This window comes from Pipistrellus hanaki (genome assembly GCF_964339955.1).
Source record: "Pipistrellus hanaki genome assembly, chromosome: 2".
Classification (NCBI taxonomy): Eukaryota; Metazoa; Chordata; class Mammalia; order Chiroptera; family Vespertilionidae; genus Pipistrellus; species Pipistrellus hanaki.
The window spans coordinates 172,241,341-172,260,288 of NC_140504.1; the positions used below are offsets into that span (position 1 = coordinate 172,241,341).

General features: G+C 38.1%; 1 protein-coding gene across 8 annotated transcripts in view; it reads left to right on the plus strand.

Annotated features, from left to right (window-relative positions):
• CCDC30 (coiled-coil domain containing 30) overlaps positions 1 to 18,948 on the plus strand; it is a 143,939-nt gene that overhangs the window by 30,903 nt on the left and 94,088 nt on the right. For all 8 annotated transcript variants that reach the window (XM_084874528.1, XM_084874532.1, XM_084874526.1 and 5 more), the window contains 3 exons: positions 7,761 to 7,940; positions 14,452 to 14,661; positions 18,186 to 18,298. In XM_084874528.1, coding sequence (XP_084730654.1) covers positions 7,761 to 7,940; positions 14,452 to 14,661; positions 18,186 to 18,298 — 503 coding nt within the window. The remainder of the gene's footprint in view (positions 1 to 7,760; positions 7,941 to 14,451; positions 14,662 to 18,185; positions 18,299 to 18,948) is intronic.

Sequence of the window (18,948 nt, forward strand, 5' to 3'; positions counted from 1 at the left end):
CTATATGTATTACTGTAATTTTAAATTTATACGGAATAGGTCTGGTGAATGCATGAGTAAACCAATGCACTAATGTGTGGCTAAAACTGCTGCAGAAAGTCATGCTACATGACAACAGAACCAATTACTATTCATAATGTGGTATGATCACATGCTAATCATTCCCCAAACATTTTTTAAGAGTGAGCAGTGACTCTTGGATTAAAATACGTGGGCTGTAATTGTATAATAGATATGTAATGTTTATGTCAGCAAAATCACTACAGTGTTTTTTCCAACTATGGCCTATTCACTAAAATTTGTTAAAAAATAACAATGAATTAATAACAAAAAATAACCTGTTAATTTAATTATAAGCAAATCTTAATTAAAAGCACTTTAAGATTAATAGGGTGGCCGAGACCGGTTTGGCTCAATGGATAGAGCGTCAGCTTGGGGACTGAAGGGACCCGGGTTCGATTCCGGTCAAGGGCATGTACCTTGGTTGCGGGCATATCCCCAGTAGGGGGTGTGCAAGAGGCAGCTGATCGATGACTCTCTCTCATTGATGTTTCTAGCTCTCTATCTCTCTCCCTTCCTCTCTGTACAAAATCAATAAAATATATATTTTTTAAAAAAAGAAAAAAGATTAATAGGGTGTTAATTTTCACATATGACATATGGACTGGAAATTTTGTCCATTAAATCTGAAGTTTAATCGAGGGTTTACTTGATGCACACACTTCTTCCTTTACATTTGCTTAGCTTGTAACTACTTATCTATCAGGCCTCAGATTACTTACTATTATTTAATCTAAGGAGTTATTTACTTATTATTTCTCACTAAATTATAAACTCCTTAGGGTATAGATTATGTCCTATTCTAACCCTAGTGCCTGTGAAAGTGCCTAGTGCTTACTGGGTGGTTTTTTAAAATTTTTTCATAAACTCTGTCTGCCCAGGGCCATACTAAAAGTTAAAAAAGTGAAAAACTTAAACTGGCCGAAACCGGTTTGGCTCAGTGGTAGAGCGTTGGTCTGCGGACTGAAAGGTCCCAGGTTCGATTCCGGTCAAGGGCATGTACATTGGTTGCGGGCATATCCCCGGTAGGGGGTGTGCAAGAGGCAACTGGTCCACGTTTCTCTCTCATCGACGTTTCTAGCTCTCTATCTCTCTCCCTTCCTCTCTGTAAAAAATCAATAATATATATATATATATATGAAAAGAAAAACTTATACTGGTTGTTTGGATGTAGACAAAATCTGTGCTGTGTCATCTTCCTGAATATGAGTAAGAAAATAAGATTCGTTTGTTTTTAAGGTTTTATTATAAGATAACTGATCTATAGATTTCAAGTTGAAATTCTTTCTTGCAAGACTTTCTTGACTGGTAGATTTCCCCCCTCCATTCTGCCTGTAGAATGAACATTTTGATAGTTTTTTATTGTTATATTTAACCAAGTTCTGAACTAGGAGAAAGTAAGCTGAACGAAACTCCAAGAGAGAGGCAGAAAGAGGAGGACTTGAAACAGAACCAAGATATGAAAAGGGAAGAACAGCAATTGACCTTGAAGCCTGAGGAAGCTGTGAGGCTTAAAGAAGAGGTGAGCCATATAAATTAAAGCCCCCTGCAGCCTCAGAGATATGGCCTAATGCCAAGGCAGGTGCCATTTCCTCTGACCAGCAGAGGATTAAACAATATTATTTTTATATCATCATTAAATGTATATTTGTTGAACTATATCATAACTGCAGCCTGGATGGTAATAAGATAGCAGCTAAAATCTGAACTAAGCCCCTCATTTGATGCACTTTATTATAAAGGGTTCATAGGCTTCAGTGAGGCTCAACAGGGGGGGGAAAACAAACTAATTACCCCATCTCCCCCGGCAGGTAAGATAGGGAATGGCAGGATTTGTGCCACATTTTCTATTGCTGGTACCTAATTTAGATGTACAAAATACTTTGTTTTGGAGGAAAAAGACCATAGTTATAGAATTGTTTTAAATATGGCTTTTGCTATTTACCAGAGATCTGCCTCCAGGAAAAATGAAGGAAATGACTACGTATTAGTTGCACTTCAGTTTTTACACCTCAATTTTACAGGTTAATTCTTTTCTTTTCTTTTCTTTTCTTTTCTTTTCTTTTCTTTTCTTTTCTTTTCTTTTCTTTCTTTCTTTCTTTATTTAAATTCTCACCCAAGGATATTTCTTCCATTGATTTTTAGAGATAGAGGAAGAGAGAGGGAAAGACAGAGAGAAATATGTGAGAGAAACTTATCGATTGGTTGCCTCCTGCACCCCCCCCCCCCCCCCAAGCAGGGCCAGGGCTGATCAGGGAGGAGCCTCTAGCCAAGGTACATGCCCTTGACCGGAATAGAACCCAGGACCCCTCAGTCCAAAGGCCGACACTATCCACTGAGCCAAACTAGTTAGGCTACAGGTTAATTCTTATGCAGGTTAAGATTTCATTGCACCTTTCTGACAACTGTTTTGAGATCCAATAAACAAAATAGATGTGGGTCTCATGGAAAAGAAATAACATTTTTATTTTGAACTTTACATTTCCCAAAGTACACACACACACACACACACACTATTTCATTTACTTTTTTTTTCTTTTTTTTCAAATATATTTTATTGATTTTGTACAGAAAGGAAGGGAGAGAGATAGTTAGAAACATCGATGAGAGAGTCATTGATCAGCTGCCTCCTGCACACCCCCCACTGAGAATATGCCCGCAACCAAGGTACATGCCCTTGACTGGAATCGAACCCGGGACCCTTCAGTCCCCAAGCTGACGCTCTATCCATTGAGCCAAACGGGACTTGGCTCATTTACTTCTTTGAGCAGGCAAGGAAGGAAATACATTTTAGACTGATTTTTATTTCTGCAGTGAACCATGCAGTAGTAATTTCAGGACCTTTTTCTGTATAGAGTTCTCTGACCTACTGATGAGTATAGGTTGTTCTTTTTTAAAAATTCTTGTGTGTGTACAGTTTTTTTTTGTTATGTTTTTTGTTAATCCTCACCTGAGATATTTTTCCATTCATTCATTTATTCATTCATTCTCTCATTTAGAGTGGAAGGGAGGGGGAGAGACAGAAAAAAAAATTTTTTTTAACAGAGAGGAAGGGAGAGGGAAAGAGTTAGAAACATCAATGAGAGAGAAACAGCGACCAGCTGCCTCCTGCACACCCCCTACTGAGGATGTGCCCGCAACAAAGGTACATGCCCTTGATTGGACCTTTCAGTCCGCTGACCGACGCTCTATACACTGAGCCAAACCGGTTTTGGTGAGAGGAAAATATTAATATGAGAGAGACATATCGTTTTATTGCCTCTTGTATGTGCCCAAACCAGGGCTGGAGATTGAGCCTGCAATAGAGGTTCGAGGTGCATGTCCTTGATCAGAATCGATCCTGGGACCCTTCAGTCTACATGCCAATGCTCTAAATACTGAGCCAAGCAGGGGTCTTCAAACTATGGCCCTCGGGCCACATGCGGCCCGCAGAGGAGTCTGATTTGGGCAGTGAGCACAGCCAAGGTGTTACAGTAGGAATTAGTAGTTCATATAGTCCGGCCCTCCAGCTCTCTGAGGTACCGTGATCTGGCCCCCACTTTAAAAAGTTTGAGGACCCCTGGCTAGGGTGTATGTGTGTGTGTGGGTGCAGTTTTGTGGTCTGTACCTGTTGTCAAATTAGAGTGTCTACCCTGTTTCCCCGAAAATAAGACAGTGTCTTATATTAATTTTTGCTCCCAAAGATGCGCTAGGTCTTATTTTCAGGGGATGTCTTATTTTTCCATGAAGAAGAATACGGTGTACATTTATTGTTAAATGAAAATAAAGGAAATTTATTACCTGTATACGGTACGGTAGTACGGTAGTTGTCAACACAAACCAGACAAACTGTGAATCCTCCAGTATCAAGAATTTACTCATTTAGCCGAGACCAATTTGGCTCAATGGAAAGAGCGTTGGCTTGGGGACTGAAAGGTCCCGGGTTCGATTCCAGTCAAGGGCATGTACCTTGGTTGTGGGCATATCCCCAGTAGGGGGTGTGCAAGAGGCAGCTGATCGATGACTCTCTCTCATTGATGTTTCTGACTCTCTATCTCTCTCCCTTCCTCTCTGTACAAAATCAATAAAATATATTTTTTTTAAAAAAGAATTTACTCATTTATTCAATGACAATCCTGTCATCATCTTCTGGAACATCATCATAACAATCCAATTCCTGAATTTCCTGGTGAATTTCTTGTGACTCCATTTCTTTCAGAATCCATGGGTCAAATCTCTCATGTTTAGCCAAGGGGGTTGGGGGGGCTTATTTTCAGGGGATGCCTTATATTTCACTCAGAAAGAAACCTGTAAGTAGGTCTTGTTTTCGGAGGATGTCTTATTTTCGGGGAAACACGGTAGTATCTAGCTGCTATCCATATGTGTTTGTCATCTTAATCATGTGCAAATTTAAGCAACTCTAGGCTGAGACCAAACACCAAACTTTAAAGAATGCTTATACATGGTAAATATATAGAAAAAGAACTGTGAGAGCCTCTTGAATATGTGAGCTCTGTTGTTCATATGTATTTGTGGCTGCTGATGGCCTTAGGGGACTTAATTTCTGCTGTTCAACACTGACGTTGTGATAGTTAAATTCTAGATATGACTTTCCCTATATTCTTGAAACAAGTTCAACCATGATGAATATCTCAATATTATAGGTTTAAAACCTAGCTTCCTGGGTTTTTAATAATGTTATTGAATATTTACTGTGTTCTAAGCACTCTACTAAATATCACCCTGTATATATTCAGCCGTACAGTGAGACAGGAATATCATTGTTTCTACTTTATGGGGAGGAAACTTAGGCTTTAGAGAAGTTAAATAGTTTGCTCAGAATGATGCATTGTGGTGAAATCTGGATCCGTCTGCACTAGAACTTGACCTTTAAACATTTTTAAAATTATAGTTTACATTCAGTATTAGTTTGTATTAGGTCCAGGTGTACAGCATAGTGATTAGACAATCATATACTTTGCAAAGTGTTCCCCCTGACATTTCTAGTACCCATCTGGCACCATACATGGTTATTACAATATTATTGACTGTATTTCTATGCTGTACTTTACATCCCCATGACTTGTCTAACTACCGATCTGTACTTCACAATCCCTTCACCTTTTCCACCCAGCCCCTTTCCCCTCTGGCAGCCATCAGTCTGTTCCCTGTTCTATGAGCTGTTTCTGTTTTGTTTGTTTGTGTTGTTCTTAGATTCCATATTTAAGTGAAATAATATTTGTCTTTCTCTGACTGACTTATTTCATTTAGCATAGTACACTCTAGGTTCTCTCTCTTTTTTTTTTTTCTTAATGAATATGGTTAAAGATTTATCAATCTTGTTTATCTTTTCAAAGAATCAGCTCTTATTTCCATTGAACATTTGTTTTTTATTTTTTATATTCTATTTTGTTTACTTACTCTCTGATCTTTTTAAAATATATTTTTATTTATTTCAAAGAAGAAGGAAAAGAGAGAGATAGAAATATCAATGATGACAAAAATCATTGATTGGCTGCCTCCTGCAGGCCCCACACTGGGGATTGAGCCTCAACCTAGGCATGTGCCCTGACTGGGAATCGAACTGTGACCTCTTAGTTTATAGTTGTTGCTCAACTGAGCCATGCCAGCCAGGCTACACTCTGATCTTTATTATTTCCTTTCTTCTATTCACTTTTGGCTTCCTTTGTTGTTCTTTTTCTAATTCCTTTAGGTGTGAGATTAAGTTATTTATTTGAGATTTTTCTTGTTTCTTAAGGTAGGCCTGTAATGTTATGAATTTCCCTCTGCTTTCACGGTGTCCCATAGATTTGGGGTTGTTGTATTCCCATTTTCTTTTTTCTTTTTCTTTTTAATATATTTTATTGATTTTTTACAGAGAGGAAGGGGGAGGGATAGAGAGCTAGAAACATCGATGAGAGAGAAACATCGACCAGCTGCCTCCTGCACAACCCCTACCGGGGATGTGCCCACAACCAATGTACATGCCTTTGACCAGAATCGAACCTGGGACCCTTCAGTCCGCAGACTGACGCTCTACCACTGAGCCAAACCGGTTTCGGTTGTATTCCCATTTTCATTGTTATCTGATTTCTTCTTCTATCTCCTTGATCTCCTTGTTAACCCACTCGTTGCTTAGTAACATATTTAGCCTCCATGACTTTGTGTGTTTTTAATTTTTTTTCTTGTAATTAATTTAAAGTTTCATATCATTTGGTCAGAAAAGATCCTTGATATGATTTCAGTCTTTTTAAATTTATTGAGACTTGATTTGTGTCTTAACATGTGGTCTATCCTAGAAAATGTTCCATGTGCACTTGAAAAGAATGTATATTCTGCTGCCTTGTGGTGAAATGCTCTGAAAAATATCAATTAAATCCATCTGATCTGGAGTGCCATTTAAGGCTGCCATTTTCTTATTGATTTTCTGTATGGAAGATCTATCCTTTTATGTCAATGGGTATTAAAATCCCCTACGATAACGGTATTACTATCAACCTGTCCCTTTCCATCAAGATTTGCTTTATATGTATAGGAATTCCTATGTTGAGTTCATAAATGTTTACAAGGGTTATATCCTCTTGTTGGATTGTTCCCCTTATCATTATGTAGTGTCCATTGTCTCTTGTTAGAGCCTTTGTTTTAAAGTCTATTTTGTCTGATAAGAGTATTTTCGCCTAAACCAGTTTGGCTCAGTGGCGAGAGCGTCAGCCTGCAGAATGAGGGGTCCCAGGTTCGATTCTGTCAGGGACATGTATATTGGTTGCGGGCACATCCTGAATGGGGGGTGTGCAGGAGACGGCTGGTCGATGTTTCTCTCTCATTGATGTTTCTGGCTCTCTGTCCCTCTTCCTTCCTCTCTGTAAAAAAGTCAATAAAATATATTTTTTTAAAAGTATTTTCATTTCCATTTGCATGAAATATCTTTTCATCCTTTTACTTTTAGTTTGTGTATATCTTTCATTCTAAGGTGGATCTTTTGTAGACAGCATCTATATATGGATCTTGTTTTCTTTATCCATTCAGATATCATGTCTTTTGATTAAAGCATTTAATCCACTTATATTTTAAGTGATGATTATTAATAAGTACGTATTTATTGCCATTTTATTCTTTCTAACTATGTACCTCTTTAAATGTCTCTTCTTAAAGAAGTCCCTTTAATATTTCTTATAATACTGGTTTGGTGATAATGAACTCCTTTAGCTTTTTCTTATCTGTGAGGCTCTTTATTTCTCCTTCAATTTTAAATGATAGCCTTGCTGGATAAAGTAGTCTTGGTTGTAGGTCCTTCCTTTTCTTCACTTTAAATATTTGGAGCCAGTCACTTCTGGTCTGAAATATTTCTGTTGAGGAATGAGCTGACGGTCTTATGGGAGTTCCTTTGTAGGTAACCTTTTCTTTTGCTGCTTTTAAGATTATCTCTTGGTCTTTAACCTTTGGCATTTTAGTTAGGATATGTCTTGGTGTGGGTCTCTTTTGAGTTCATCTAGTTTGGGACTCTGCGCTCCCTGGACTTGTGTATCCATGTTTAACTGCTTTTGTTCACATAATTTCTTGATATTTTACTCTAATATAATAGGAGTTAAAGTATATAAACATGTACCAACTAACGTGTGAATAATCACATTCTGACAATTCTGGTTATGACAGCTGGAACCCATGTCTCACCAATATTCTTTCAAATTGTTCATGTTTCTCTTTTCAAATGTTTGTTTTAGACTCTATCATCTAAAGAAAAACTGAAATGCCAGGAGCAAGAAGAAGTACAACAACTTCGCCAGAATTTGCACCGGCTCCAGATTCTCTGCAGCTCAGCTGAAAAAGAGCTCCGATATGAGCGGGCAAAGAATTTGGACCTAAAACAACATAATAGCTTACTTCAGGAAGAAAGCATTAAGGTAACTCTAGTGGGCATATCCGTTAGTGACAGGTCTCAATTACTCCATTGGCCCTGGGGGGGGGAAATGTATCAAAATTCCTCAACTTTTTAATTCATGGTAGTGTCCATTGATGGGTGGACAATGTGAGCCTTCAGGTTAACTTTTTTTAACTTTTCCCTACAAAGTATGTAAACAAATCAGTTGTTTCTCTGCTGCTGAAAGTGTATGTATGTTGTCAACCTGTAAACCTGAAAAGTTGTAAAGTAACACAGTCTTTTGAAATTATTACCTAAAATTGTAGCACGTTAAATTTCAATGACCTGAGCCCAAACCCTAGTTGTCCTGCCCTAGTTCTATCTCTAGGCTTATTTATCTCTAATAAATAAGATATTGGTTGACTCAATTATCAACTGCACCAAAGTATAATTCATAGGAGGATAGAGTTGTTCTTTCTGACACAAAGAGCATCTAAAGTTAGAAACCATCCCCCAAACATGCTTGTTTGAAAATATTAGAACTGCCATCCACATATTCATCTAAATTGTATAAACGACATAAATGTTCAATTTGAACTACCATGTAAAATAGTCATACTTCCTTTTTATTGTGGTTCAATTCTATAAATATATAGGTATCTAATTTCTGTGAGCTCCTATCTAAGATTTTTGTTTTCAGTAAATATCTGTTGAGCATCAGTCATACACTGGGTAGGATCTTGTTGATATGAGGGTTTAATGATAGGCAAACTGACACAGTCCTTATTCCCTGGTGCAGGGGTCAGCAAACTTTGGGTCAAATCTTACCTGCCTTCTGTTTTTATAGATAAAAATTTATTTACAAAACAACCATATCTGTTTGCTTACATACTTTTAATGGATTCTTTTGTACTATTATACAATAGCAGTACAATATGCTGAGTGGCCAGATTATTATGATCTCTGAATGCATAATAATCTGGCCACTCCTATATAATAAAAGGCTATATAGAAACCAAGATGGCAGCATAAGGTAAACACCTAAATGCAGCCTACCATAACAACTTTAAAATTAAAACTGGGAAACAGAGCAAACATCGCCCTGAACCACCAGAAGGCTGGCTGAGTGAAAGCTCTACCATCTAGGAAGGAAAGAGAAAGGACGCAGAGCCTCAGGAGCTGTGGAGGTGCAGAGATCTGTGCGCATGGAAAGGGCGGCCACCGAATACGCTACTAGCTTACTCATCATGCACACGGAGAGGGCGGGCAGCTAACGTGTGGCTAGCATTCTTGTTCAGAAGGAAAACAAAGCCTCCCTGTTGCACTGATAGCCAGCTCCAGTCAGAAATAAATTGGACTGTCAGACAACAGGCAAAACTCTCTCAGAGTTGTGCATAGCCAGCAGCCAGTGTTGCAGGACTCGGCGAATAGGACCCTCTTAAGCAAGGCTGACGGGAAACCAAAGCTTGTCTGCACCACCCCGAGACTCTGCCCCATCCAAGCAGAGCACAGAAGCCCTCCTAGCGGAGACACTGTTGATCCTCACAGCCAATTGGCTTGGAGATCATCTCTCCCCAGTGATACCAACAATAAGCAAGGTCTAACAACAAGACTGCACACACAGCCCACGAAGGGCTGCACCAAGACTGTCCACCTCAGGTAACTGGGAAAGCTGAGCTACTTACTGGGCCCTGCTAGGACACCTAGCACACAAAGCTACTCCATCAACTCAGGAAAGCAGCTAAAGTGCGGAGAAGAGGCAGGCCACAAAGGAAGGAAATGGAGGAAAGCAAAAGAATGGACATAGCCGGGACCGGTTTGGCTCAGTGGATAGAGCGTCGGCCTGTGGACTTAAAGGTCCCAGGTTCGATTCCCGTCAAGGGCATGTACCTTGGTTGCGGGCGCATCCCCAGTAGGGGGTGTGAAAGAGGCAGCTGATCGATGATTCTCTCTCATCGATGTTTCTAACTCTCTATCGCTCTCTCTTCCTCTCTGTGAAAAATCAATAAAATATATTTTAAAAAAAAGAATGGACATAGAGTTCAAAACCACAGTTATAAGGTTTTTCAAGAATTTCCTAGAAAAGGCTGATAAAATGAATGAGACCTTTGAGGATATGAAAAGGGACCAACTAGAAATAAAGCATACACTGAATGAAATAAAAAATATTATACAGAGTCCTAAAAACAGACTGGAAGATTGCAAAAATCAAGTCAAAGATTTGGAACACAAAGAGCCAGAGGACACTCCTCCACAGAAGCAAGAAGAGAGGAGAATCCAGAAAGTTGAAGATAGTGTAAGAAGCCTCTGGGACAACTTCAAGCAAACCAACATCAGAATTATGGGGGTCCAGAAGAAGAGAAAGAGCAAGATACCTAAAACCTATTGGAAGAAATAGTGACAGAAAACTTCCCCCATCTGGTGAAAGAAATAGACTTACAAGTCCAGGAAGCGCACAGAACCCCAAACAAAAGGAATCCAAGGAGGACCACACCAAGACATATCATAATTAAAATTCCAAGAGCAAAAGACAAAGAGAGAATATTAAAAGCAGCAAGAGCAAAGCAGGTAGTTACCTATAAAGGAGCACCCATATAATTGTCAGCTGATTTCTCAACAGAAACCATGCAGGCCAGAAGGGAATGGCAAGAAATATTCAAGGTGATGAATAACAAGAGCCTACAGCCAAAATTACTCTACCCAGCAAAGCTATCACTCAGAATCGAAAACCAGATAAAGAGCTTCACAAATAGAAAAAATAGCTAAAGAAGTTCATCACCACCAAACCAAAATTATATGAATTGCTGAAGGGGTTTTTTAGGAAGAGGAAGATAAAGATAAAAATTATGAACAACAAATATGTACTATCAACAAGTGAATCTAAAAACCAAGGGAATGAAAAAATCTGATGAACAGTATTAACTGGTGAATATAATAGAATCAGAGTTATTGAAAGGGAGTGGACTGATGATTCTCAGGGAAAAGGGGAATGGGGGGTGAGGGAAGAGATTGAACAAAAATTGTACACCTATGGATGAGGACAGTGGGGGGTGTAGAAAGGGCAGAGGGTGGGGTAGGATCCTGGTGGAGGGGAGCAATGGAGAGAAAAAAGAGGAACAATTGTAATAATCTGAACAATTAAGATTTATTTTTTAAAGTATATATATATATATATATATATATATATATATATATATATATAGAGAGAGAGAGAGAGAGAGAGAGAGAGAGAGAGAGAGAGAGAGGCTAATATGCAAATTATCCCCTCGACCAGGAGTTCAACCAGCAGACAGGCCGGCCAACTGCCCATGTCCCCTCCCCCTGGCCAGGCTGGCCAGACCCCACCCATCCATGAATTCATGCACTGGGCCTCTAATATATATATTAGAGGAAAATGAATAGTCATTTATTCCAAACTTCAAGGGAAGCTCTTCTAGGAGTTCTAGTATTTCAGGATTATTTGAATAAACCTCATAATCTTTTGAATATTGATCATATTCCCTCAAGCCTTTATAGTTTTAAATTAAATTCTAAATCTTACCAAAACCAGTTTGGCTCAGTGGATAGAGCGTCAGTCTGTGGACTAAAAGGGCCCAGGTTCGATTCTGGTCATGGGCATGTACTTTGGTAGCGGGCACATCCCTGGTAAGGGGTGTGTAGGAGGCAGCTTGTTGATGTTTCTCTCTCATCAACATTTCTAGCTCTCTATCCCTCCCCCTTCCTCTCTGTAGAAAATCATTAAAATTAAAATAAAACAAAAATTCTAAATCTTCATCACATTTTCTTGCAAGACTGCCTTTTAACTTTCCCTTCAACCACATTTTAGAGCTCATAATAATCTGGCCACTCAGTGTATAGTTTAATAAATTGTTGTAAAGTGATTATCCATGTAACCACCACACAGGAAAAGAAATAGCACATTGCCCTTATGCCAGTAGCCCCTAATGCTTCTTCTATTAACTTCGACACATCATATTTTTCTAAACAACTTTCTTTTTCATTTAAATTTTAAAAATTATATAAACATATTCATTAAAAATTGTAAATATAGCAATGGTTCTTTTTAACTTCATGATAGTAATTACTTACCCTTTATTGCTTTTCCCTTAATGAGTTTCACTAGTTTATCCATTTTGTTAGACTTTTCAAGAACTAGCTTTGTTGATAAGTTAAAAAATACAGGCATTTTGCCTGGATGATGGGGCTCAGTGGTTGAGTATTGACCTAAGAACCAGAAAGTCACAGTTTGATTCTCAGTTGGGGCGCATGCCCATGTTGCCAACTTGATTCCCAGTGTGGGGAGTACAGGAGGCAGCCAATTGATAATTCTCTCTCATCATTGAGATTTCTCTCTCTCTCCCTTCCCCTTCCCCTCTGAAATCAGTAAAAATATTTTTTTTTAAATACAGGCATTTCACAATTTTGAGGCAGTTTAATATTAAATGCTGGGCTAGAATCAGACAGGAGTTCTATCATTTGCTAACTATATTTGAGACTTAGTTTTTTCATTTAAAATGGGGTAAAGTATGAATCTCAACTACTTCATTTATATGAAAGCCTAACCAACATACAGTAGTTATAATAGTATCTGCCTCAGTTCTGTACTTTAAATACAGTAGATATTCTGTGATTCTTTTTTATTTATTTAAATTCTTTATTGTTTAAAATATTACATATGTCTCCTTGTAAGTGATTCTTGAAGAACAACAGCTAACTTGTATTAGGTATTACATATGTGGCTATTTCTATTCTTGATTGCTTTCATTGCTTTGTTTTATTAAGCTTTCCAACTGCCCTATGAGTTAAGTAGTTATTTCCATTTTATAGATGTTTATCTGTAATGTGCTTAGAGAGGTTAAACATTATTAACTTTTAATTCATTTGATAAAATTTGAATGGTTAATACGCAGAAGTCACAAGTTGAGGAAATTATAGTTATAATCCCTATTAATTAGTTGAAAAGCTTTGAGCCCAGGAAATTATATTTTATATAAAGTGAAGTAAGTTCTAGCTCAGTATTTTTGTCTGTGAGTCCTACCTACTATGTCCATTTACCAGGTTCTAATATTCCTTAAAATGTCATTAATTTATTTGTTCAGTAAATATTGATTAAGCATCTACTTTAGGCACTTTGCTAGGTGTTGAATACTAAGAAATGAATAAAACACATGGAAATTTTGAGTGAGGAAGAAGGATGTAAAAGAGTAGATAAATACATGTTTAATTATAAATGGTGATAAGTTCTCTGAAGAAAATTAATGTGGTATAATAAGAAGTAAATAAAGAGATCTCTTCAGATTAAATGATCATGGAGGTTTTCTCTTACAGAGTGCCTTTTAAGCTAAGACCTGAAAAATAGACAGGAACCAACCGTATCATGAGGAGAATGGGAAGGGAATACATTTCTAGTAGAAGAAAGAGTAGAGTCTGGTGTGTGGGAAACTCTAAATACTAGTAGAAACCAGCAGGACAGGAGGTCAGTAGAAGAAGAGGGAATGACAGGATGATTTTAAAGAGGTTGGCAAGGGCTGGATCACAGAAGGCCAGGCAAACTGCTGCGATTTGTTCCCAGAGTGATGGGAAGCCACTGAAATATTTAAGGTGGGGTGTCAAGTAGTTCAATTTATGTTTTAAAGAGAACACTTTGGCTGCTGTGCAGAGAACAGATTAGAAGGGATTAAACCTGGAAATGGCAGGACCGGGGTTGAGGCTATTGCTTACAGTCAGGGCTAGAGAAGATGATCTAGACTAGAGCCTTGACACAAATGACTCAAAAAGACCTGTTGTGGAGGCAGAAAGAAAGCTTGCACTGAATTGGCTCATAATGGAAAAGGAAGACTCAAGGATAACTCAGGTTACTGGCCTGCCCAGGGTAGATGGTGACATCACTGACTATAATCAGGAAGACTGAGAGAAAAACCATCTTGGAAATGTGGGCAGATCAAGGAGTTTCACTTAGGCAGTTAACTTGGCATAAAGGTGGTGTCTTACTTTAAATCATGAGGATGAACCAAGAGAGAGAATGATCTACTCTCAAGGCCCAGTTTAATCCAATAGCATTTAGAAGTTGGGTAGCATTAGTCAAAAAAAAAGAAACCAATAAGGAACAGAAGAGGTAAGTGAAAACCATGGGAGTTTGGTGTCACAGACTCCAAGAGAGAAGGGGAACTTTCTGAGAGGGAGGGAGTGAATGACACAAAGAGGTCAACTGTCCATTGGACTTACTTTGGCATTAGTGCCCTTAGCAAAAGCAGCTTCAAAGAGTAGTGGAAATGAAACCCAGCCTGGAGTGATAGAAAAAAGGATGGAAAAATATTTAGACCATGCAGGTATTGAAACTCTTAGGAAAATCCCTTTGTCCAGCTGTCATCTGGAGAGAGAGACCTTGGCAAACCTTACTACTACGTGGCAGCTCCAGAGAGGAAATCAGCCACGTGACGTGGATGTTCGTCAGCTCTTGGGGACAGCATTCCTTTGAAAGCTGCTTATTCTGGCTCACATTCACATTCACTCCATGCTTTTTCCCGCCACTGTTGTTTATTCCCCACCTCTAGATCAAAATTGAACTAAAGCAGGCCCAGCAGAAGTTATTAGACAGTGCAAGGATGTGCTCTCCACCCCCAGCAGAGTGGAAGCACTGTCAGCAGAAAATCAAGGAGCTGGAGCTGGAAGTACTGACACAGGCTGAGAGCATTAAATCACAGAACACCCTGAAAGAAAAGCTGGCTCAGGAGAAATCCAAAGTTGCTGATGCAGAGGAAAAGGTAATTATCTTCACACTTAATAAGTCACATGCGCTGGATACTACTAATGAAACCCGTTTCCCTAAGGACTTTAAGAAATAGATATGGTGCAACCTTGATAGAATTCTAGGGTTTTTCTTTACTCTCTCGTGCTTTCCTCCCTTCAACTTCATCTGCTTCTATAATTCTAGTAAATTTTGTGTATTTTTTTCAAACTGCATAAACCTATAAAGGTGTTTCATAAAAGCAATAACTTAAAGAATTAAGACCAAACTACTTTTCTTTTACACATTCAAATTTTAAAAGCCTATCTCTTCTCATTTGGGTTGGTGTTTACATGATTTTTATTTTGTAATTTTTGGAATCGTTTGTGTTGTGAAATGAGCCATTTTGAAATAATTGCCCCTGCATTTTAGATTGCCTAACACCAGGTGGCAGTAGGATGTAACCGGTGCACATTTTGATCTGTAAGTTTGAGTCAAATTTTGTATTTTAAAAAATGCCATTTTATCTAACTATATAAATATAAAACTAGTAATACCAAGAAGTAGGTGACAGCAATCTGAATTAAACTCAAAAGCCTAATGTTCACAAAAAAAGCCAACACAAAAGAGTTTATACTGTATAATTTCATTTACATGAGGTTCAAGTACAGAGAAACTAAGCTCTGGCGATAGGTTAATGGCTGTCTCTGTAAGTCCTTTTAACTGGAAGGAGACATGCAGGACATGTGGGAAGCTTCTGTGGAGCTACAATATTCTACATGTTGGCCTGAGAGATGCTACACTTGATCTTAGCCAAAAGGCCGAGAAGCGATGGCCTGAAAGATGGTTCTATAAGTAAAATTGTATTGAGTTTACACTTTACTGCATGTGTTATTGCTCCATAAAAACGTAATTGACAAAGATTGGTAAAATTTAAAGTTTAGACACTACTAAATATTGATGAGGGTTTTGTGCAGTAGGAGCTCATACTGACTACAGTTGGAAGAGTAAATCCAAATAAACACTTTGGAAAACAGTTTGATGTTGGTTTCTAGTTAAGTTCAAGATGTATATACTATACAACCCCACACTTCTACTAGGCATAAACACTAGAGAAATTATTATACTGCATATACGTGTCTGGAGGCAGGAGTTCAGCCATTCTCATGGTAATGGTGTTTGGAAAAGTAGAAAATTGGAAACAACCCAAATGCCTACTGATATGAGATTGAATAAATAAATTATATATTTACACAATAGCATGCAACAGCGAAACTGAATTAATTACAGGTACATGCTGAATTCAATGTAATATTTAATAAAAACCAGATCAGGAAATTCATAGTATGATTCCACTGATATAAAGGTCAAAATAGTACAAGATGATAGCCATGCCATATAGAGTGATATATTGTTAAAAGAAAAAGCAAAGAAACAATTGACACAAAAGTCAAGATATCGGTTTTCTCAGGTTGAGCAGGAAGGAATATAATTAACGAGGATCACAGAATGGACGTCAGAAGTTTTGGAAATGTTCTTTCTTAAATTGGATGGCGAGTTCAAAAGTTTGGCATCTCTCCTTGACAGAGAAGCCAATGGAGTGATACTTTCTTCTGTGGAATTAAGACTGAATATCTTTAAGTTAGTATTTCCCCTGAGCACAGAACTAAATGGGGCAGTTCAAAGGAACTAGACCTGGCCTCTGCCATTGCCCTGAATCATTCTGCTTCTTCACCTCTCCTATGGTGTGTGGATATTGCAAGGTCCTAAGTGCCAGGGCTTAGGGCTGATGCAGAAAGATCTTCTTTTAGAAAAGGTCTGCCATACACTGGCATTCACTGAATGTTTGTGGAGAATGTGGTTTCAAACTATTGTAAGGGACTCATTGTTGGGTCAGGAATGAAATAGAGGGAGAACAGCTATTCTGCTGAAATCTAGTCATTCGGCAAATATTTATTGAACTCTTACTATGTACAAGTTACAAATTTAGGTGACACAAAGGCTTATAACAATAAATAAACAAGTTTTGCCAGGCCAATGTGACTCAATGGTTGAGTGTCGACCCAGGAACCAAGGGGTTGCCAGTTTGATTCCCAGTCAGAACACATCCCTGGGTTGCAGCTCAATCCTCAGTAGAGGGTATGCACAAGGCAGCCCATCGATGATGGTCCCCTCTCCTTGATGTTTCTATCTTTCTAGCCCTCTCTCTTCCTCTCTCTCTAAAAATCAATAAAAAATATATATATATATATATTTTTTTAAATATGGATGTGATTTATTTATTTATTTATTTATTTTAATATATTTTATTGATTTTGTACAGAGAGGAAGGGAGAGAGATAGAGAGTCAGAAACATCGATGAGAGAGAGTCATCGATCAGCTGCCTCCTGCACACCCCCCACTGGGGATATGCCCTCAACCAAGGTACATGCCCTCAACCGGAATCGAACCCGGGACCCTTCAGTCCCCAAGCCAACGCTCTATCCATTGAGCCAAACCGGTCTTGGCTAAAAAATATATTTTTAAAAAGTAAACAAGTTTAAAAGGATATTTACCTAACAAAAATATTTAATGATGGTTTTAATCTAACATGTAAATTCTAAAATAAAATTATATATCTCTCTCTCACAATCATAAATCTTATTTTTAGAATGACCAAGGTATTAAAGAACCTATTACTGGTGCTAGGCAATATGCTAATTGATACTTGGTTTATAAGAGACTTTGACTTTGTTTTGAGATAGTATTCATGAATGTAGCCACACTGTGAGAAACCAGACACTTTCACACATTGCTGTTAGAAGTGCAAATTGGTCTAATACCTACAGGAACAGTTAGGCCTTATCAATCAAACAAACAAATAATAACCTTTGCCAAAACTGGTTTGGCTCAGTGGATAGAGCGTCGGCTTGCTGACTGAAGGGTCCCAGGTTCGAGTCTGGTCAAGATGATGTACCTTGGTTGTGGGCACATCCCCAGTAGGGATTGTGTAAGAGGCAGCTGTTCGAAGACTCTCTCTCATCGATGTTTCTAACTCTCTATCTTTCTCTCTTCCTCTATGTAAAAAATCAATAAAATATATTTAAAATAATAATAATAATAACAACAACAACAACAACCTTTGCCTGGCAAATCCATACCTCATAAATCATTCTAGAGACATTGTCTATAATAACAAGATATTGGAATTAACCTAAATGTCCATGAGTAGGAGGTTAATTAAATAACTTATGGTATATTCTTACAGTGGGATGGTGTATGGCTGTAAAAGAGAGCACACATATATATTCAGGATTGGGCAAAAGTAGGTTTATAATTGTGAGTATGCATAACACAAAGTTTATTCTTATATTATTATTTACTAATTATTGTATTCTTTTTCATACAAACAACTATAAACCTACTTTTGTCACACACTGTACTTATAATATGGAAAAATCAGTGAGTGATCAGATTGTGTGCCAGTACTATTGTGTTTGTTATTTATATCATATTTCCCTAATTGGAAAATAGCTCACATTTTTCTTTAAAGTTTTATTTGTAAACTTTTTTCATTCAAGATTTTGGATCTACAGCAGAAATTAGAACAGGCTCATAAAGTCTGTCTCACAGATGCTTGTATTTTGGTAAAGAAGAAACTAGAGGAAAGGATAAAAGAAGAACAACAAGAGAGGTAAGAGGAGCAAAGATGTCAGCTTCTCATGGGCTAATCTTGGTTGAGTTTACCAGCAGTGTCTACTTACCAATGTTTCCTCTGTTCCCCCACTGAAATACTAGTATTTATTTTTTTCTGTTCCCCCACACTCTTACTAGTATATATTGTACTTTCCACCTTGCATATTAATAATTTCTTTCCTTGTTTGCCTTTCACACTAGAGTATGGGAATCTTTCTTTTTTAAAATAATTTTATTGATTTTTAGAAGGAGAGAGAGAAACATGGCTGTGTGAGAGCAAAACATCAATCAGCTGCCTCCTGAATGCTCCCATCAGCGATCAAGCCCACAACCCAGGTATATGTCCCCACTGGAAAATTGAAACGCAACCTTTCAGTGCGAGGGACAACAACCAACCAACCAACCATCAGACAGGGCGAGTGTGAGATTTTTAAAAAATAGATATTTTATTGATTTTATTGATTTACAGAGAGGAAGAGAGAGGGATAGAGAGTTAGAAATATAGATAATCGAGAAACATCGACCCAAAACCGGTTTGGCTCAGTGGATAGAGCGTTGCCCTGCGGACTGAAAGGTCCCAGGTTCGATTCCAGTCAAGGGCATGTACCTTGGTTGCGGGCACATCCCCAGTGGGGGGTGTGCAGGAGG